Source organism: Tauraco erythrolophus, chromosome 22, assembly GCF_009769465.1.
Source record: "Tauraco erythrolophus isolate bTauEry1 chromosome 22, bTauEry1.pri, whole genome shotgun sequence".
NCBI classification, from domain to species: Eukaryota; Metazoa; Chordata; class Aves; order Musophagiformes; family Musophagidae; genus Tauraco; species Tauraco erythrolophus.
Window position 1 is genome coordinate 7,945,035 of NC_141486.1, and position 21,930 is coordinate 7,966,964.

At 45.9% G+C, this 21,930-nt stretch overlaps 2 protein-coding genes across 8 annotated transcripts in view; one reads left to right on the plus strand and one right to left on the minus strand.

Moving 5' to 3' along the window:
• The window catches only part of TSC1 (TSC complex subunit 1), a 52,320-nt gene that overhangs the window by 25,126 nt on the left and 5,264 nt on the right, over positions 1-21,930 (minus strand). For 3 of the 5 annotated variants that reach the window (XM_086625345.1, XM_086625344.1, XM_086625339.1), the window contains exon 1: positions 2,881-2,956. The exons of 1 other annotated variant lie outside the window; for it this stretch is intronic. The gene's annotated coding sequence lies outside the window, so the exon portion shown is untranslated. Of the gene's footprint in view, positions 1-2,880; positions 2,957-3,073; positions 3,150-21,930 lie in introns of those variants that run through there. One more of the 5 variants, XM_086625343.1, reaches the window with a different exon arrangement.
• GFI1B (growth factor independent 1B transcriptional repressor) lies at positions 3,459-19,313 on the plus strand. Of its 3 annotated transcripts, XM_086625347.1 has the most exons (8): positions 3,459-3,708; positions 3,806-7,582; positions 12,815-12,943; positions 14,440-14,586; positions 15,150-15,412; positions 15,685-15,822; positions 16,272-16,437; positions 16,888-19,313. In XM_086625347.1, the coding sequence occupies exons 3-8, from the start codon at positions 12,829-12,831 to the stop codon at positions 17,064-17,066; spliced, it is 1,008 nt and encodes a 335-aa protein (XP_086481473.1). In that variant the 5' UTR covers positions 3,459-3,708; positions 3,806-7,582; positions 12,815-12,828; the 3' UTR covers positions 17,067-19,313. The 3 variants fall into 3 exon arrangements, with proteins under 3 accessions (XP_086481473.1, XP_009986923.2, XP_086481472.1); XM_009988621.2 differs by having other exon boundaries at positions 3,459-7,582; XM_086625346.1 differs by lacking the exons at positions 3,459-3,708; positions 3,806-7,582 and adding an exon at positions 11,264-11,965.

Genomic DNA, 21,930 nt, shown 5'->3' on the forward strand with positions numbered 1-21,930 from the left:
ATCTGATTGTTACAACTGGCAGCACAATTCATTTAATTTGTTTATTCATTCATTTTTAAAGAATGAAGGTGTCTGGCTTCTTCTAGTAATCCACATTTTCCTGGTTATTTTAAGATCCGATATGAGACCCCATTCCTGAACTTGATAATGATTTATAGTTACATATTTTTATCTATATATATAAAATTTATATACTATATACAACCTCAGGTACTTTGTCACAGGTGCTTAACTGACACAGGAACAGGAAGATCACAAAAACTCAATAACTCCAAAAAAGACACAGAATCATTCAGCAATTTTTATGATTCTTTTGAAACTATGCTGTGCTAATACACTATGCTAATTGCTACCCATCAAATTTCTGTCAGAGGGAAAGTTGTTTAAAATCAATGCATGCTGAAAAAATCCCAAACACGGTAGGGCTGACACTTAACCCCTTGGAAGAAGCCATGCTGACAAGCCAGTTACTATCCTGAAAGGGAATTATTTAAATTTCTTACACACAACTGCCTATATTAATAGCAAATAAACAAGAACAAGCACTGTTTTTCTATGCCAATTTAACTAACAGTACACAAGGAAAGCAAGTTCAACTAGGGAATCTTTTTAAAACTATGAACAGGTAAACAGAGAGCTCTAGAATTCCCAGAAACAAAAGGAGCAAGACCTCCTAAATCTCTGCAGCAGTGTGTTTGGGGTTTTTTTTTGCCACCAGGAAAACCTTTAAACATATTGAAAGGGTGAGGCTCCAATCCAGTAAATGTTGATACCATTGCAAACTACCCAGTGTACTCAGTCGGGGCATTTTAACTACTCCAAGAATTAAAGTAGGCATTACATCATTGAACACCACCAAATGGTGGGTAACTTTTTAATTCAAACAAAAAAAAGAATACTACCCAGGAAAGTGACAGCAGTTCACCACTGCAAGAAATTTGCTCTGTGTCTTCATGTGCTACCCAAAGAAATGCTCGTGCTAACAAAGTATTCTTACTTGTCCTCACTGTGATTATTGAAGCACACAAAAATACAGCAGCTACGTACCAGCCCGAGATCCTAAGCTGGAATATTCTTTCAAAAAATACACACCTGTCTGCAACATGCCATAAAAATCTAGTAGTCCTCCTCTGCCTCCACCATTAAAAAGTGCTTTGATTATTTGATCTGCTTATTCCAGAAGGTATAATTTCCAAATATATATATATATATATGTTTGTGCACACATGTGTGTTACAGGCTATTGGGTTCTTACAGAGACTGTCTGGGGTAGTCACATCACCAGCTCACACAAGGCGTTTGGCAGCGCGAGAATTTCAGGTACAAACCAACATCCCAGCAGCCCAGCTCCACACAGGGCGAGCATTCATTCTGAACTGCAAACAGTTACTCAAGTCACATGTTTGTTCAAACACCACGCCATCTGCAACGGCACAGCACATCTCACGTGTGAACCCTTCAATAACACCACTTTTTATTAGCCACCATTAAAAGTAAATTCTCAAGTAACAAAGAGTTAAGGAGCCAGGATTAAACACAGTCAAAGATAAAATCATTTTAATTAAAGCTTATCTCATGACACATTAGATATTCTGACTATATTTTCATCTCAGTAAGCCTGTGCAACTCCCCACAAAGGCAACTTAGTCCTGGGCTGACTAGGCTGTTAGAAAACCCAAAACAAATGAACCAACAAAAACAAACCAAAAATGTTTTACTGAGTAAAGGATTTTAAGCGCATGATTTCACGTGTAAATGTGGCACAGCTGTTTCTGATAAGCAGAGTACCTGACTGCTGCTTGGCAAAGCCAAGTCAACTGCAGACAGAAGTATATATTCCCAAAGATTCCACTAATTATTAAAACTTCCTGAGTTTCCAAAGATTCGGTTTCTAGTTGTTCATACATGTAAACTGAAGAAGAGTTTTTCCACCTAATGGGATCGCTTCAGTGATGCCTTGATTATGATGGATTTCTAACAACTTGCCACATAAGTTATCGTCAGGAAACTACAGGATCAGATCAGACAAAGAGTGAAAACCTTCCGTATTAGCATCCACTGGAAGGTTCTCTGGAAACAGCAGTTCTGGAAACAGTTCTGCACGCAAAACCTGATCCTGGTTTCCGTGTCATTTCTATGGGTTTGGAATCATGTGCACGTTCTTCCTTCCACTCGCTGCCTTGTAAAAGACTCATTTAAAAACCCAACAAGGAGAGAAGCACCGACTAAACCGATAAAACAACGATACAGGCTGCATCCATAGCACATAAAGGGTGAAAACTTCAGAACTCCCTTCCGAGTTCTCTGTGATAACAGGAAGCAAAGTGTTTTCTTGCAGCAGTACACAACATCCTGGCTCCACTTTACCTACCCGAGAGAGAGGAAACAAGAAAACCCTTCCTCACCGGGGGGAGAGACCTTTAACAACTGCTTTAACGCCCAACCGCGGACGAGGGAAGCCCCTCGGCAAGGAATTGAGGCGGTGGGAGTCTGGACACCGCCCCTCGGCGTTTGAAGCGGGGGCGCTGAACCTGTTTCGATAAACTCTGCAACATTTAAGAGGCGGGTCGGCTGCCGGGGGAGGGGGGGGGGGGGCGGCCTACAGGGGGGCAGCGTCCCCAGTCACCCCCCCCCCGCTTCCCCGGGGCGGGTAACGACCCGGTTCGCTGGGGGGCCGGAGGGGGGAACGCCGCCCCCCGCCAGGCCCTACCCTCGCCCTCCCCATCCCCCAGCCCCTTCCCCTTCTCCTGCCGCCTCCTCCTCGAGCCCCCTCTCCCTGCCTCCCCCCCGCTCTGTTCCCTGCCTCCTTCTCTCCATCCCCCCCGCCTGCCTCCGCGCTCGCCCCGCTGGGGGAGGAAGGAGGCGGCCCAGCGCACTCACCTCTCCTTCTCCTCCCCTCAGCTGTTTACCACTCAGGGCTCCTCTAGCCCACAGGGCGCCGCCATCTTGGCCCTGCCTCCCCCTCCCCCTCCCATTCACAGGCCGCTTCTCCCCTCCAATCCCTCCGCCGCACAAACTAGTCCCAGCCCTCCGCCTTACCTCCCCCCCGCCCGACGCCGCCCCGGTCCCTCACCGCCCCGCTCGGGCTCTTTTCCCTCAAGGGCCTTTCTCCCTGCACGGGAGCAGGAGCGGGCGGGCGGTCGCCGCGCCCACCCGCTCTCCCGCGGCGGAGGTATCCGAGCGCCGGGGCGATGCGGCCGCCGAGAGGCCGCGTGATCCGGGGGGCGGTGCCGCGAGGCGCCCCGGGCGGCGCGTGCGTCACGCGGGGCGGGGCGGGGCCGGGCGGCGGCCGGTAAACAAGGCCCGGCCCGCGGCGGGAGCCATCCCGATCCCGGTCCCGGTCCCGGTCCCGATCCCGAGTTTTCCCTGCTTCCCGCGCCCCGGGGTGTGCATCGGCGCCCCCGGTGCCCGCGGGCCTCGGCGCGGCTGCGCTCCCCGCCTCGGGAGTCGTGGTCCCAGGCTCCTGCCCGAAGGAGTTACTGGTTTTTAAGTGCGTGGCTGTGCTGAAAGGGGATTAAAAGGTCTCAAAAGTGTCTCTGCGTGCGGGGTGACGTTACCGGGACAGCCGTGCGTGCCGGTGCCGCAGCAGCCCCCGAAGGGAGCTCCGGGGCGGGCACCCGAAATCGGATCCGCTTGATGACTGTGCAGAGCTCGTCCCGTTCTTCCCGCTTTGCAGCCCGTAACGCTTCATGCAAACTATGGGCAAAAGTGGGTTTTGCTTGTTTGTTTTTTGTTGTGTTTCTTTTTTTTTTTTTTCTGAAATGCCGCAGCTATATGACATAAAACATTTAATCCTTTCTTCGAGCTAAGGTTTATTTTTCCTTGTGAAAAATCCAGAGCTTAGGAAAGAAGAATGGAAATTACTTCGGGGCTGGTTCTCCAGCCTGCAGTTTTGTGTGCCACACCGACAGGTTTTCAACTCAACGTTTCAATCCCCAGAGCGGCGAGGTCTCGGCATTCCTCATTCTCCAGGGAAACGGAGTTCAGTGGGGACGCGCCGAGGGTGCTTGGCGAGCTGCTGATCTGACTCTGCAGGGAGAGATGGTTCCTTCATGCTGCACCTACAATAGGTCATCCTGCTTCTAGATGACATAGAGGTCCTTGGAGCCAGCGTGTTTTTAATCTAGTCCTGCCTGGTGCATGGCAATTAATATTTATTGCAGTCTGGACTGAGTGATGCTATTTTTTTCCTGCTGTGCAGATGACATGTTTATTTAATCTGCCACAGAAAAGAGTGGAACTTAGGATGAGCTTCAGAAAAGAGCTGGAAGCAATTAGTCATGTTATTTTACTGTGACTTAATTACCGTAACATTCAAATTGACAAAGAAAACATGGATGCTGCAGGAGGGGTTTGCTGCTAGATTTGAAAGGGAAGGCGTCTGCATTAGAATGGACATGATGTGTTATAATTCACCTGTTTATTATTACTGACTTATACATTTAATCATCTATTTACTTAGGATGCACTGGACCGTGTGCCGTAGTATGAACACACGGCAATACACAAAATTAAACTGTCCTCAGATGCAAGCAGAACTCACTGCACATCCGCCATGGCCCTTGTGGGTCAGGGCCAGCACAAGCTTATGTGAGCCCAGATAAGCCCCCTGCAGCTCTCTATTCTCTGCTGACCCTGAAATGAGAGAGCAGGGAAAATTGTATCAACAGGAAGAACATAAGAATGACCACACGGGGTCAGCTCGAAGGTCCTTCTAGCCCAAAACGCATCTCAGACGCTATGTTTTTTTAATTCAGCTTGTATAAATTGCCTTTTGATGGCAATTTCAATGAAGAGGAGAGGTGATAAGTTTAACAGAAGCCATAAACAGAAATCTAGGGAAGAGTAAGAACACAACGAGCCAAGGTGGTAGCTGACCGCGCTCCCATCCTGCCACTATTTGCTCTGCAGGAACTCCTGAAATAAAATAAAGGGAGAAAAGGGGGTGAGAGCTGAGCCAGACACAGCAGCATCCCCATTTCTTTTCAGGCATTCTAATGTAGTGATAATATTAATAGTCATAAAAGAGAGCATCTGCGCGTATCTCAGGGATCAGTTTGTATGCAATTGTATCTGGGCTTCGTGAGATGATGGCTACTTTGGGAAGCAGAATAGCTGATACAGATGTTTTATTTGCAGCTGCTCTATGCATAGGTTACTGACAGTGGGAAACGTAGTCATCCTTCTCCAAAGCACTGTGCCCATGAGCACCTCTGAAATCAGCTAGCTGATGAGGTTTACCGAATGTGCTACTACATTTTTTTGCACAACTAGTTTTCTGTAGGGTTTTTTGCGTGACTGACTTGCTTTTACTGCCTCTAGTTTAAGAGCCACATTCTGCAGCCATTTGCACTTTATGTCAACGGGAAGTCTGTGCTCAGGGGTGCTGGCAGAAGCCAGCTCCAGTGTTTCATAAAATAACATCTCAGTCCTTTTAGCATCTTGTCATTTTCCTGTTTTGTTTAATTCCTGTAACTGTCTTCATATGAAACCCTGAAGCTGCAATGTACATTTTGGTTTTCTGTTACAATGCTTGTTTTTGTAGCGGGAAACGTAATCCTTCAAATGCCTGTGTTTAAGAGGATGCAAATCAGCTTGCTAGCACAATGCCTTGGGAACGTTTCTTTCATGCAAAACCCAGCGAGATAAATAAGGAGGGGAGGAGGGAGAGGGAAAAGAGATTGTTTGCTTCTATAAACAACAGGAATTAATTATGTTCAGTAAATGACAGATGGGTTAAGATCAAAATCTGAATCTTTCTCAATGTGGGTGAAATCTACACTCCGATCTCCGAGTTGCATCAAAACCCATTGCACAGCCTGTCCGGTGCCATGGGGCAACGATGGGGTGTGATGACAAGAGCTGTGACTTGTGGCTGTCCTGGCAGAGAGTGCCAGGGCCAGCATGCCTGGCACCACCGCCTGCCACTGTGGGATGCAAAATACCTCTGCTGTGAATCTGAAGTGTCTCTGGACCACATCTGCTCCATCAGGGAAACACCAGCCTATTGCCAACCCTGTTGCAGGGCACAAAAAAGGTTATTGCTTCCTGGTGCTTTCACCACCCTGAGCTGCAGTTGGAAAAGGGACCAAACTGAATCCTGGTTTAGTGCAACCAACTGTAGAACACAGTGAAACGTGTTTGAAAGCTCACAGGGAGCAGAAAAACTCCATGATATAAAGGCATTTGTCTGATGGCGATGACTTTGCACTCAACAGCTGTACATATGCTTATATATGTCCGAAATTATAAACTTGGAAGGCGTCTCTGCTGTCCCAGTTTCAGCCTTGCATAGTGTGCTGTAAGTGCAGGAGGGGATAACCGAGGACACGTACAGCTCATATCACTGGGCACTTGCACAGCCAGGAAGATTGTGATAATTTGAGAATAGGTGAAATCAAGGAATTACTTCTCCCTGCTCCCCCAAGCATTTGGGGAGATCTGCTCTCCTTGTTTGTCCCCAAATAACAGTTGTGTCTAAGGATTCTGGAAAGAAAATCACTGCTTTCCAGCTCCTGTTCCCACCTCTGCTAGAGAACTACTGGGTGATCTGAGAAAAGTCATTCTGCCACTGCTTCATTCTCCCTCCTTCCACCCTGCCATTACAGGGAGGTTTGGCAGTCAATTATTTCACATTCACAAACCCATTTTCAAACCTTTTTTGAAAGCAAGTGATAGAAGTGCAAATTCTTATTATTGCTCTTGAAGAGCTTTTTGCAAAGATGCTTGTTAATGAGCTTGCTTAATGAGCTTTCTTAAATCTATATTTATATTCTATATACAGCTGTATATAGATAGAGCAGTGCCTAACATACGTATGGATTGCACACACATATGCCTAGGAAAATGAAGGCTGATTAACACACATCTTTTCCAGTTATTACTGTGCAAGTATTTATTTCTTTTTCCTTGCAAATTGGAGAGATAAAAGATCCATTCTGGAATAAAATAATTTTGTGCATATGTGCTAGATGGTTTTGTTTATGAGACTGAAGTGTGTGAGTGTGTATGTGAGACAGATGGGGTGTCTGTTTGTGAAAGATACGATGCGTGGATGAATGTGTGTAAAAATACAGGTTTCTTAAGAGCTATTCTTTCTTTTCCTTGTGGTTTTTTTTTTTTTTTTTTTTTTTTTTTAAGAAAAGACAACATAACAAATGTCTGCTTGGTACATTATTTCACCATGTCATGCTCTTTGTCACTATGAGAGGAGTATTCCTGCAGAAGGCGAAGCTGCCCCAGAAAGTGAAGGGTGCTGCCCCTGGGGTTTCGAGCTGGGCATCGTGAATTCTCTTCAAGTTTTCAAAGTCCTGGAAAGTTTTGATAAGCAAATACATTCTGGGCTCTGCTTCTCTATTGGCTGTTTCTTCACCGCCAGATTTTGACACAAATAATCTGATTGAAAAATCAGGGAGGGGAACAGGGGCAAAAACACAGAGAGAGAGAGAAAAAAGGAGAAGTATCTATTTCAGCAGACTGCTACTAAGTGAAAAAGTAGAAGAGGAGTCCAGAGAGAAGACATCGTCTCGCTTGTCTGGGGAGATTTCAAGGCGAATCCTGTAAAGCAAAGTCCCCCAAACAGGTGATTGATTTTTTCTTTTAAGCACTTTTAATTTCATTGTTTTTCTAATTTCTCTGATATGTTTCTATAAACTTTTCCTTCTTATTTGTTTGTCTTTGCAAATATGTAACATATTCCACTGCATAAGTCACTTGTCCTGAGGATTCTTTTATGATAATGGTTCACTTAATTCAAATGAGTCAAACCTTTTAAAATTATATGCCATATACTTACTTCACTTTCACCTATGAAAATGGTAATAGTAGGGCAAAATATAAAAGATGTGACAATGGTCTCAGATACCTGTGTCCCAACAAGCTCCATGTAGCAGGAACAGTTTCCGGATGTAGACTTTCATACTTAGGCATTGAGAAGAAGACAGAATATATTTTTCCTTTGAATTGCTCTTTTACAGGGCCAGACTTCTAAATTCAGAAAACAGCACACCTCTGCTGACATCACTTAATCTATGCCAATTTAGCTAGATGAGAATTCAGTCTCTCTTGTTTAGGATTTTTGCTTCGAATCTTTTATTTTAATATTTTCCCATCCTTTCTAAGTATATGCTTATTAGTGTAACAGTTTTTAGCATATGGAATTAGCTATTTATAGCTGTTCCTCATATACCACCAGATTGATTCAATACATTAAGCAGGAAAACAAACGATTTGCGAGTTCACACAGTAAGTGCATGTATACATTAAGGGGATATAGAATTTGTCAAATTGTGCTATATGAGTCTATTTATCCATGGAAGCCTAAGGCAAAGTTTGCTAAAGCCAGTGGCATTCTCAACATCACTAGGAGCTAAATGAGGTTTCTGAAGAACAAATGCTGCAATTATATTCTAAGCATTTTTTTCTAGATACTACAGATGGTACAAGCATTTCCATTCCGCTTCTTGGACAAGATTTCTACCATAATTTGCTAGCCTTGCCATAATGTCCATTTGCCCAGTCTTACCATAAGAATGAAAAACATTCTGCTCGTTTTTCCACTAAAAAAGCCGCATTCAAATTACTTGTCCCAAGTACATTTGATTTTGCAAGGGTGGACTAGTGAAGACATGATTAATTTTGTTGCAAAGAACTGAAATTCTTTTTGAATATGATCCTATATTTAAAGAGTCCATGAGACCTATTATTTGGGCTCTTAAAAATTTCAGATGCAGGTTGTGTTCCGTTTTGTACTTTTTTCTTCAAAAATGTCATCTTCCAAGACAGACTATTCTTTATTTTTGGAAGCTTCACTTTTGCCAAAAAGCAATATTAAGACTTAAATATAAATTAAGCAATGGGAAGGAAATAAGCCTCTTTTAGCGTAAAACTTTCCACACTCATCAACTTACATGGACATGTATCAATTGTGAGTTAAAATTAAGTATTTCCGCTGAGTGTAGTGTGAAAAAGGGGTTTGATCTCTACAATTAACCTTGTAAATTTTGAAATTCATGGTTACCTGAATTTAGAGGAAAATGAAAGCCAGCTTTACAATTGAACTTATGCTGCAAATTGGGTTCCTGATTCAAGCACAATCCTGCAAACACCTGCTCTCAAGTATGGTGTTTCATGTTATGAATCATCTCACTGAAGGAACCAGAGAGAACAGCTCTATAATCTAATTCAGTGAGAATATGAATTTCTTCTAAATTAGATCAAAGGGCCCAATCCTGTATTTTTAGGTACTGGGCTTCATGAGGAATGTAGGGTCAAGAGAAATTAGGATCCTAAAGTCAGAAACCACCCCCTAAAAAAAACCCCTTTTGTTTCCTGCACAATCTCCAGCGTTTCAGTATTATATTTGTTTTACATGTGATACTCTGCAAAATTACCAGAGAGCATCACTTAGGATGAAGGATCTTCGAGTTTGAACATAGGAAGGGAACATGCAACTGCTGGGTCTGCTTTCAGATCTGACTGGGGAATTTATAGCTGGTAAAAGAAGCTCGTCTAAGGTGCTTCAAGTTAGGTACCCAAAATAGTGAAGCAGGTTTTTTTTCCCCTCTTAGATCCTTTTGGCTGTCTTTTCCTCAGGGCACATTACTACATTACTGTGCAGCTACAAAAATGGCAAACAAGTAAGAATGTCACTTCTAGCCAGCTACTGATTTTTTTATTCTGTACTGAATCCAAAAAATGCCACGACACTTGCATTTTGGGTGAGCATTCCTGCCCGAGCAATGAGCTCCCTTTTGCACTTGCCAGTCAAGGTAGAAACTGCTGCCACAGGGGCTGGCAAAAACAGACTCCATAAAAATAAAGTTGAATTTGTAGCAAAAGTTTGAAGCTAAATTCTGTCGGAAGCTTCAATGACTTGAAGATGTAGCGGGGTCTGCTGTCCATAGCTCTACTCCCCCTGTTAGCCATTAGTAGCAGCTGATCACTTGCAGCTGATAATGTTGAGTTTCAAGGAGAGTGAGCATTTTTTCCTCTCACAATCTGTGCTTCTAGCTTTCCTCTAACTCAGTGGTGTGAATCACATAGGCAGTCCAATGCAGTTGTTAATTAACTATGTTTGGGCTCCCAGTTCCTGTTTTCTCTGTGAAATGGGGTGGGGGAAGGTAACTTCCTTTTATAACGTTCAGTAGTGCATTAAAGATCGTTGTTCTCAGTAGAGGCCCTTATCACCAGTCAAGATACTGGACCAAATTTGACTTTTACATATGCTGGGGCAAACACATCCAGAAAAATCCTGTTGATTCATGCACCTATACTTTTTACTGCCATCACAGAAGAGAGGCTGTGCTTGGTGCCTGTGTGTACTTACCATACGGGTACTACCATAAAACACTGCAACATTGCTTATGCCACCCATCTCCAGTCCTCTAATTTATCTGGCTAAGCTGTCCAGCTAATGCCATAGGGTCCTCTAGCCGGTGGGCACAGAGAGCCTCTTCCAGCAGGCACTGCTGGGTGCAAGCTTCACCCTACATTCAGAGTTACCCACTGCTGGAGCCTCTTCCTTCACTGCAGAGGAAGCCCTTGGAAATTAACTGGTTAATTCAGGCAGAGAAATCAGATGTCTCAAGCTTGCTGGTATGAATATCATCCATTGTGGACACAGTCCTGCCCCACCACATGGGAAAATCCCTTTGACATGAGTGGAAATTCCAGGTATAAAGGGCTTGTGACAGGACTTGAACTTGGGGCATGTCTATATTGCTGAGTAGCCCTCAGAGCTAAGCAGTTCTGCTAGGATGCGAGGTGCACAGGCTAAGCAGAGCACACTGCTAGAAGGTTATGCCCACCACAGAACATTCCCGTGTGTGTACCAAGCTGGAGGTATTTCTGTGCCCCCACCCAGCCTTTTGCCAGGCAGAGATACGCTTTATGATACTTAGAAGGAACCTCACTGGAGAGTTACAGGAGAGTAAATACAGTCATGTACCTCAGCGTCCGTTCCCTCAAGGGCATACTTATGGTTCATTCTCAGCACTGTTTTGTCCTCTTTCTAAAATTAAATTAACAAATCTACTCTTGGCCTCTGTTTTCTCTTACTCATCTCAAGTTACATGCAAATTTATTGGAAAAAGATGTAGAAAACAACTGAGTCATTTCAGAAGAAAAAATGGCTAAAGACACCGAGAGTTGTCCCTAGAGTCATAGAAGAAACAGTGGGAATCCTGGACCAGATTTAAAAAGCCAGCTAAGCTAGAACTGCATTTCCAAGGGTGGCTGGTCTGGTGAGCATCTGACTCCCACCAACACCGGTGGCCTTGGCAATCTACCTGTCCACAGCAGACTTGGCTGTGTGAATTCCATGATACACACACCTGCAGCCATAGGCACTACTGTAAATCTGCCCCTTGGACCTTAAACAAAACACTACTGGGCTATGTAATTATATTTAGCATGTAGGGGTGAGTGCAGGCACTTCTGACCCCTAGGGAGAGAACTTTTCTGTCCCTGGCTGTTTGGGATTCCAGGAGCCCACACTGCTCTATCCTTACACAGACATTTCAGGCCATTCCTACTTAACAGGAATAAACTTTGTTCTTTTTTAGTAAATAAGTAGGCTAGTCTTCAACTGCTCTCAGGAAAATAAACAGCTTAATAATGCACTTTCCCATCAACAGAGAACCAGGACGTACTGCTGACTTTTCATATGAAATATAGCAAGATTTGCTTTTAGTGCTCCTATCCTGAACAATTACAAGGGAAAATGCAAATACATATGCAAATAACACGCCAGCTGATAGTCCCGTACACAGCATCGAGCTTGTCATGCTGCCTACAAGAGAGCAGTTACTAGCCACGGGGAGCGGGCACAGGGCGGGCTGGGTTCTGGGTAGTAAAGATAACAGATGCATTGCAAGAGAATTTTGTATGATTAAATTTCAGCATTTTGTGTTTGTTCCTAACCCGTCATTTCAACGGTCTGTGATATTTGAGTCAGATCCAAAAGGTAACCTCTCTCACCCAGCACTTCTGCTCTGCCTCTGCTTGACTGGTGTTTGTCACCCACTATACAAAATACTCAAGCTACGGCCAACACGAAGGAAACCCACTGCACAGCATGGCTGCTGGGGTTTTCCACTGCCTCTCTCCTATCATTGATGCTGTTTCTATAACTATTATTTGCGTAGCAATTTCACATAGGAGCCCATGTCATGGCTTGGGACTGCTCTTCTAGATTAGTATGAACACTAAGACAGGCCCTTTCTCAAAGAGGTGGTCTCTAACCCATGGTCCCCACTGTGTCCTCTCAGGGAGGGTAAGATCAGAGATTCACCATGCCCTGTAGCCAGAGCAGAGAGATAGAAGAGAGATTCTAGGTTCTGATGTATCTTTGCCACAGAAACAGTTTTGGTCTATAACACAACACTCAATTTAATCATGCCTCTATTTCTCTGCCTACAATATAAAGACAGCAGTGATCCTTTGCCTTAACCTCGTGGTAGATTATGAAGTGTAATTTTTATGTAGTACACTGTAATCTGCAATCCCATCTTTGATCTGCAGTCCCATCTTTACATTCAGTGGCAGAGACTATCTGGCAGTTTTTGTTTTGCTTTGCCCCCTCCACAGCTGAGTATTTTCCCCAGAGTTGAGATCCATCAAGCACCTAAACCCAAGCAAGTACTCCCTGCTCTTCAACTGGGTGGAGGGACCTTTGAGATGAACTCTGTCTCCCCAGTAGAAGGGTTTTAATTCTCATCATTGCTGCGTACAGAGCTGATGCGCTGGGGGAACAAATGAGAAACTTCCCCCTAAACTGCAGAGCTTTACCTGCTGTTATTCTGTTTCTGCCCAGGCAGTGAATGGAAAATGCCACGTTCCTTTTTGGTGAAGAGCAAAAAGGCTCATACCTATCATCAACACCGCTTTGTGGAAGATGACCTGCCTATACTCACGTGGGATCCAGTAACCTCTCCCTTCACTGGTGAGTCAATCCATTCACTGGGCTTGTAAGAATACACCAAGGCAAATCAATAATTGAGTACGTGAGCTAAGGGCTCCCACATGGGCATGTCAGTCTAAGGACAAACCGATGCCCCACAGTGTGCCCTCTTTCTCTAGGCCAAATCCACACTGTCCCACTGAAACTGAATTTAGATCCTCCCTTTGTTTCCTGCTTAGTTGCTGGGGAGATTTGAGATATAAGATTGCTGTGTGGAGTTGGTCACTTTTGGGAAAGATGGCCAACTTCAGGCAACTAACAGTTGGGAAAAGAACGTGCACTTCGTTGTCAATCTTCTACGAACTCACAGCTCTGCCACCTTGATCTCCTGCTAGCTATGTTCACTGCCCATATTCTCTCTGGACCTACATCTTCACTACCTCAGTGTGTTACCAGTTCTTCCTGATGATTTGCAAGGAAAGTTACAGCTAGAGTGCGAAAATATTAGTGATATCCTAACACTGACTGTGAAAGGAGTCCTACACACTCACGGGTGAAGGGCTGGCGGCTATATACCATATTAACACCAACCAACACTCCTTCTGCCTACGCCGGCTGTCCTCCCTCTGCTCCTGGTCATGCTATCCCGCAGCCATCCCTGCAGCGGCAGCGCTGGGCAATTATCTTCTTCCTTCAGGCACCATTCAAATTTTATTTATTCAAATCTAGGATCAATTTACCCTTTGTTCTAGCCCTGGCTCTCAAATTAGAGTCTAGCCCTATGATAAGTTTGATAAAGAAAGGAAGTGACATTTTCATTTCAATTCCTGCCATCATCCTTTGGCCATTTTTTGTATCTCTCTGAAGCGCAAGAGAGTTTGGACGACAAACGAATACTGTCCTTCAGCAGTCCAGTCCTATCTCCAGCAAAAAGGAGGCACATGTATCGGACCTCTGTCCATTTTAGATTCTATGAAGTCTACTTCTAACAAGTGCTAGTTGGTCTCTTTAAGGGCTGAGACAAGCATGGACAAATGGGACTGTGGGCAGGAGGAGACAAGGCTCTGTGGTCGCCTTTGCAATTGCATAAGCAGTTACCTCCCCTCTCTGCTTCCCTACTTGGCTGTCCATAAATTCAGGTTAACAATACCGAACCTCTCAGGAGAGGGGTGGGGAGGTTAATAAGTTAGTGATTGTTAGTTACCCACACAAATGAAAATGGTTTTAAATAGGGAAATGATTCTTACAGACATGTGACCTTCTAGGGTTAATTTTCTCTAACTATATAGGGTATCAAGTGTCCTATCATTTCTTCCTGTCCCCCTCTACCTTGCCTATCTCATCCTGCTTGGAATTTCCCTTTGTCAGCAATGGGCAGACATTGATTGCTGTGCTGATTGCACCACTCTGCACTTACTCAGGGAATTGAACGTGGGCTCATGTATCCAAGCATGAGTTCATACATAAGTACAAAACCCACCTTAATAGACTCTTAACAGCTAGAATAAACTAACTGTGACTCTACTGTGTGATTACAGCCATAGGAGACAAGACAGCAGAGGACATCAAGAAACAGGACCTTCAATGTGTGGTTCCAAAACAAGAAAAGGACCCATCTGAACTGAAAGAAGAAAATGTCCCTGTCCAGTACCTGAACAGGATGCTGCCAGGCCCTTCAGCTCAAGGTCTGCTACCTAAGACCACAATTGCAAAAGATGTCAGGGCTGGGCTGGTTTATGGAGCCCTTTACAACTGGGTCCAGATTTTCAGTAAATAGCAGCTCTTATTTTGACTTCAGTGGTCAAACTTGTCCCAGGCAGAGCTCATCAAGAGCATTCTGTATTTCCCTTTATGCTTCTGGTCTAGATCAGCATCTCCCTGAAGGATGATGCTATGATTCCTAACAAGTGAGCCTCCAAATCTCAAGGACTAATGCAACTCTGCTCTATAGGTGAAGGCAGGTGACCACATGATACTCAAACACCACATGAAGCAGGGGTAGTAGTGTGGTTAATATTCCCTTAGCATCCTCTCTTCTCTAAAATTTCCTCAGATTGAAATCAAAGTCATAATAGGAATTTTGTACGGGGATCAGGATTTGAACCAAAGGAGGAGGCGTTACCAACTGCAGCTCCCAAGCTCAGGCAGGACATTAAATGGGGGAATGGTACCTGTGGAGCTTTTTAACTGGTGCTGAGCTGCAGGCAATGGCATGACACTCACTTCTCCCTCTCCTTTGCAATCTCAGAGATGGCCATCCCAGGTCTGCAGATCAAAGACTGCACTAACACGACAAGCACCCCTACCTTCTACAAAACCGGCTTTTCTTGGGATGCTTTCCATTTGCCATACAGCTACCGACAGATGTCTTCCACCATGCAGTCAGCCCTCTTGGAGCATCCAGTTAGCCTGTACAGAAGCCACCTCCTTCCAAGCGCCGAGCCCCCTCTAGATTACAGCATGCATTACTCCTCGGACATGGAGACCTACCACTGTGTGAAGTGTAACAAGGTGTGTCACAGGAGAACCTCAGGGATGGGGAAAGCCTGGAGTGATTTTCATTGCACACATCAGTGTTTCACTGGGTTACGTCAAAGTGCAATCAATGCATGCAGCTCAAAATGGGTACCTATTTCTCCTCTTCACTGGGGACAAGGGTGCTAGGAACGATGCAGTTCACATGGCCCATGAGAGGGAAGAATCAAATAAAGGGAAGGAATTGAAAACAGAAATGGAGACACAGCTGCCTCACGTCAAAAAATCACTGGCATGTTGTTTTGCAGGTATTCTCCACCCCCCATGGACTGGAGGTCCATGTCCGAAGGTCACATAGTGGGACCCGGCCCTTTGCTTGTGAAGTATGTGGCAAAACCTTTGGACACGCTGTAAGCCTGGAGCAGCACACCAATATTCATTCCCAGGTGGGTAGCATGTTTCTGGAGAACCAGAGTGCTTAGACCTTAGCTGTTGCTTACTCCACTATAAAGGAAGTGACATTTCCTAGGTTGACATGATGGCCTTCCTGTAGTGCCCAAAGACAGGAGCTCTGAAGACCATAGATTATAGAACTTGGTCTCACAAATCTCAGACTGCCCTTGAGAATTCCTTGGATGGGAGTGGAGGATCATTGCTACTGGTTCTGCTATGCCTTGCCTCCTCCTAAAGGGCACAGGAGCTTGGATCACAAGCTGTAATCCATTTCCATAAGTAACCTTCCCTACATTCTCTTTGTACCGCACCTAGCGTTATCAGTCCATGTGCCAAGGAGATTTGCTTATCAAATCTACTATTCTCAATGCCCTTAACACTCTTCAAGCTCTGTCACATGTCTTGCAGCCACAGACATCCCATGATTTTCTTTCCCTAACAGGAAAGAAGTTTTGAGTGCAAGATGTGTGGGAAGACATTCAAACGTTCCTCCACCCTCTCCACTCATCTACTGATCCACTCAGACACACGGCCCTATCCCTGCCAATACTGTGGCAAGCGCTTCCACCAGAAGTCGGATATGAAGAAACACACTTACATCCACACTGGTGAGAAACAAAATATTCCTAATAAGCGTTTGCAAATTAGAGTCCATCATGTTGATATACATACATAGTCCTCAGACACAGAAATATTGTACTGGGAATAAGTGTCCAGAGGCACTGGAAATTCATTCTTCCCTGTGCAGTAAGACAGCAGAAAGTCTGAGCCTCACTGAGATGCACATCCTCCTCTGTGCAACAAGGTGGTGGTTGTTGACCAGCCTCTGGTACATGTATGGTTGTACCCAGCCCTGGATGCAGACAGGGCATGGGTCACACCACTGGAGAGGAATGCCTCTGGTTCTTCTCACCCTCTGGTGCTGGATCAGAGTGCAGATACTAGCAGGACGGCTGGGCTGGCAGCACCCTGATGCTCAAGCATAGCCAGTCAGGGGCATTTCTACCTCCCTTCTCTCATTTGTTGAAGCGTTTCTTATCATTTTCTCTGCCCTGCAGGGGAGAAGCCCCACAAATGCCAGGTATGTGGAAAAGCCTTCAGCCAAAGCTCCAACCTCATCACTCACAGCCGCAAACACACCGGCTTCAAGCCCTTCAGCTGTGAGCTCTGTGCCAAGGGCTTCCAGCGCAAGGTGGATCTACGGAGGCACCGAGAGACCCAACACAGTCTTAAGTGAGGAATGGCTCCAGGTCTTTGCTGGAGCTCCCGCTGCCAGTGCATGCTCCAGGGAAGAAGATTCTCCCCAGCATCTCCATCCAGTGTGGGGCTGCCCACCTCACAAAGCTCATATAGCTTCCTGTGCTCCTCTGGAAACTGGCAAAGTCATGTCATTGGCTTTGGCGTTCTGACACCCCAGGACCTTGCACATCCCAGCAGGTGACAAAGAAGCCGGTGGGAGCTCTCACTTTTCAATTACAGCCCACATCTGACATCACCTGCTCAAGTGCAAATCCAGAGGAATTCCTCCAAGGTCACTATTACTCTGAATTTACACCATATGCAGAATTCAGTTCATCAGACCGACTAGCAGTAGACTAGTGGCAGCAACAATCTGTGCCAAGCTGGTGCCGTGTTCTGCTTTGATGGTTAGGAAGATAAGGCCAGGGCATGCAAATAGACTGCATTCAGTGAGCTGTGTTCAACCTGGACAGGGCTTCTGCAGAGACTTGCCCAGGTCATAAATTCTGGCAACAGACATCTAAAGTAATTTTCTTTCAGCAAAGCATTTACTGTGATCAAATGACAAGTTAACTGTGTTGTATTTTTAGCTTGGAGTGGGAGGAAAATACTGAAAAAACAGCTCCTATCCTTAGCTAACAGAGGTCTCTCAATGCATTCCTTGTACAAACCACACTAAGATCCCTGGTTAGCAGCAACCAGGTGAGCTCCAGCAGGAAGAGCCATGCCACAGCACGGGGCATAAGCTAATAAGCCCCATGTCTCAGTACTGTGTGAGAGAGACTGGCTGCTCTTGGAATCCAGGCTGGTATGTCCCACAATATTTCACTGCATGCTGGACATACCAGCTTAGAGTTGTCCTGTCTCACTGCACGGCCAGGAATGGCCCTTGGATTTCAACGTCAAGGGCCAGAGTTCAGCTTTCAGCCGCTCTCTTAAAGGAGGAAGTGACCTTGCCTGTACATGTTGCCATAGTATGCAAGTACCTTACAAACATCATACAAACAGAGCAGTGGTATTTCCTCCTTCTGCCAGGTCTAGGGGTCAGAGAAAAGCACTGGAACAAGTAAAGAGCCAAGCTCTGCTATGTTCTCAACATATAACCTTTGGCAAGTCACTGCACTGGACTTTTATTTCTCCACCCGTCCTAGTGATGTGGAGTCATTCACTCAGGTTTGTAGAGTCCCTCGAGTTCCTAACAGGAAGGACAAAGTATTATCATGGCATTAAAGAGACAAGGGCTTTCAGTTAAGCAGGGCACTGTAGCAGTGCACAGCCCACTCCATAACTACATCCCTGAACACACGGCCTTGGACAATGACACCAGTGGGAAGTAGCCTGGAGAACGGGCTGTGGCACTTGCCATAGCAGTCCAAATGCTTATGAAGGAAGGCTGTCATCATGGGCAAAGCAGAAACAGTCCAAGTGGAAAATTCGTTAATTGCCAGGAGAGGTCTGTCCCACCCTCAGTTACACTGCTGTAAATCCAAAGCTGTTCTCCCAACTAAGACCTAAAATGTACTTGCCCCTGTGCCAGTCATTAATATGCATTCTGGAAGCTCAAAACAGAGTCTGTACTCCTGGCTTTACTTGTACACTGTAAATATGTATTTATACTCATTCTAATGTATATTTTTATTGCACTGTACCAGACAGTGGCAGCATGTACAAGCCTGTTGGGATTTATCTGATAAATCTGTTCCCTCTTGGTAACTGGGCTAACTCAATGTATTTCATGTTAAAACATCCATTTCAAGAAAGGCTCGTACATGGCTGCGGAGAGGCAGGCAGTGGGAATGAAGGGGAAAAGAAGGGAAAGAGTACAGCATTGCCCCATACAGTTCGAGAGGAAACAAAGATGGAAATTCACATGCAGAACACGGCTCCCAAACTTAGACAAATATGACAAATTCAGGGAGCAGGGACCTATTGGCTGCAGAACAGCCATGAACAACGCTCAAAGCCTGGGGTAAGGGGACGTTCATCTTCAGAGACAGATTGGTGCAGAGCCTCACACAGGCAGCTCTCCAGAGCAAGAGGACTGTGTGGCTACAGCCACATCAGATGACATGGGATTGTGTGCCCAGCAGATGGTGTCACCAAGCCCCCGCTAAAACTGTGCTGTCCTTCCCAGGGTCGTGCCAGAACCTGGTCAGGGCAGGGACTCCAGGGGAGGTGTATAACTTGTGACAGAACTGGGCTTAGGGAACCAGTCCCCAGGTCCTGACCAGGACACCAGGTACACACACACACACGTGAACACTCACACATGTACACATGCACAAGCCTTACTCAAGGTAAAGTAATTTCTGCTTATTCAAACTGCTGCTAAAAATGCAAACCGTGTTTGTTATTCCCCTTGTTCTCCACAAATCTGCAAACAGAACTACTTAAAGAGAATGTCAGTCTGAACTGCTCGGGAGCGAATACCCTCCAGCCCCAAAACACACGGGAACACCAGCACCCTGTCTGTGTCCTGGGGACAGAGGTGTGTCCGACTCATCTGAAACTCCCCAATTTTGGCCATTCTGGAGGGAAGTGCTATCACACACTGATCGGCACTGTGGTAAGACTGCCTGTAAAACCACTCAAAACCAAATCAGACAGCTGGTTCTTCTGAACTTGCTGGACAAGGGCTACTGTATTCATTAGATTTCCATTCCTATCTTTGATTTCCATGGTACAGGGGAGGTATAACCTTCAACAGGTGGCTGGGTTCTTCTGTCCCAAAGCTGTGCTTCTCCAGCCTGCTCCTCCCTCCTAACAAAGCACAGATCATGCCAGTCCTGTCTTATTTCCCCGGGACTCTGGGGCAGGCAGCTGCTTTCACCATTGTGGTTACTGAGCCCAGAGATTACTGATGAGCAGTTACACTGGAGGAGGCAGCGTCAGCCTTACCCGGGTGTTCATGAGGAGCCTGGTGAGCACATCCCCAGGAGATTCCTGGACTGCTTTAGACAGATGGGCAGTGAGTAGAGAAACACACTGGAATGTCCTTAGGCAGAAAAACACATCTGCAGCCAAAGCAGCCCAGGGGTGCCAGGGCTGACCCACTCCCACAGGTGCTGGGAGCGTATCTCCAGAAACACAGGCTGTGGATGGAGACCAGCTGGTAAAGGCACCTGCGAGACAGTACGGACAGAGTCAAGAGGTGACCTGAGAAGGGAGGAAGAGGAGAGGGAATCAACTTGCAGAGTTTTCCACCACGGCACTACGGTTTCTTCCCCTAAAGCAACAAGGTGCCACTTTCAGAGCAATGAGTAGCGCTGCAGGGTAACGCTGCCTGGGCGCTGCCCTTCCTTTAGGGCTATGGATGTCAGCAGCCCAAAGGAAAAACTAGGCAGAGCCCCACAGCCCCTCGTTCACTGCAGCCCCTGACCAGGGAGAGCTGTCTCCAGAGGAAGAGGATGGAGGGACCCAGCTTGGCTCTGCTTCGGAGCAGACAGCGGCACACTGCACGGTTCCCTGGACTTTTGTCTGCACTGCCTGAAGCTCTGGATAGGCAGGCGAAGGAGCAGAGAAGGAAGCAGGTCTGACATTACCCAAACCTTGCCACGCCAGGCTGGGGGAGAGCCTTCCACTCCCAATATGGCACCAGCCACGGGCAGGCCTGCTGCACAGAGCAGGCAAAGGGCTTCCCTGATCCTTGGAGCTCCTGAATCCACACGAGTACCCAAGGATGCTCAGTACCTGTCAGGTCAGGCTGTGGCTGTCACCAACTCCAAACACACCTGGCCTTGCTCTCCAAACATGCAAATCCTCCCCAGTTCTGACCACTCTGAAAACAACCCCTTTCCCACCATCTCCCTTCGCATCAGAAAAACATTCTGGTTGGTCAATCAAGGAAACAGATAACAAAAAGTAAAATCTCAACTAATCTTTGTGGCTGAAGAAAGAGCTGATTGTTTCTGCCTCTCTCCAAGCCTGCTCTGTATCCTGCACTTCCCCAGTCCTCTTCACACCTTCTTCCCTTTATTGCCAGGGAAAGAAAATCCTGGTCTTTGGGCTGTTTTGTTTAGCAAATGAGGGACATGCAAAGCAATAACCGCAGGCATCTGTCAGAAGAAGAGAGGTGCCTCTGTGTCTTCCAGACAGCCTTCAGGTGCCAAGAGCCCACAAATACTATGAGCAGGGGTGGATTTAATTTGGACACGAGACGCATCTTTCTCTTTCTAATGAAGACAGAGCCACGGGACACCTGCAGGAAGCAGAGCTGTGTTCCCAGCTAGCATGGAATTACACTAGAGCTTATTTTCAGGTTGTATTAACCTCCACGGAGTAGAATCCGAGAGAGGGCAAAACCCTGAAGTTTTCACATTATGTCAGTGCTGGTTAGGGAAGGCCTAAAAGGAATTGAGAGGAAGGACAGGGAAGAATTAGGCTCCGATATTGGGTACAGGTTGTATTGGAAAAAAACCAATTTGCTGAGTGCAGTTGCTTCCTGCCCTAGACTTCATGAGAAAGCATTTTCAGTGGAAAAAAAAAGGATGAGAGCAGAGTCCCTTGTCCTCACAGCAGGTTGTTCCCCAGGGCCACACAGTCATAGGTGATGGGGACACATCAGCAGGTTAGTTCTAACCCATCAGCACAGACACACAAGGGGAAACCTGGAGGCTTTAGATGATCTCCCAGAGACATGTGAAGGTTCCTGCCTGCTGTTAAGGGTCTAACCTGGCAACAGATAGGGAGCTTGACCTGCAAAGATGCTACAGAATAAAAAAGTACACCACACAATTTTTTATCACATATTCCGCTCTCAAAGCAGAGATGTTTTTCCACTTTTGCCCTGGAATAGCACGTGCACATGGGGAAGACAACCCAGAACAGCCACACCAAAATTATTTAGGGATAGTTAAATAAGT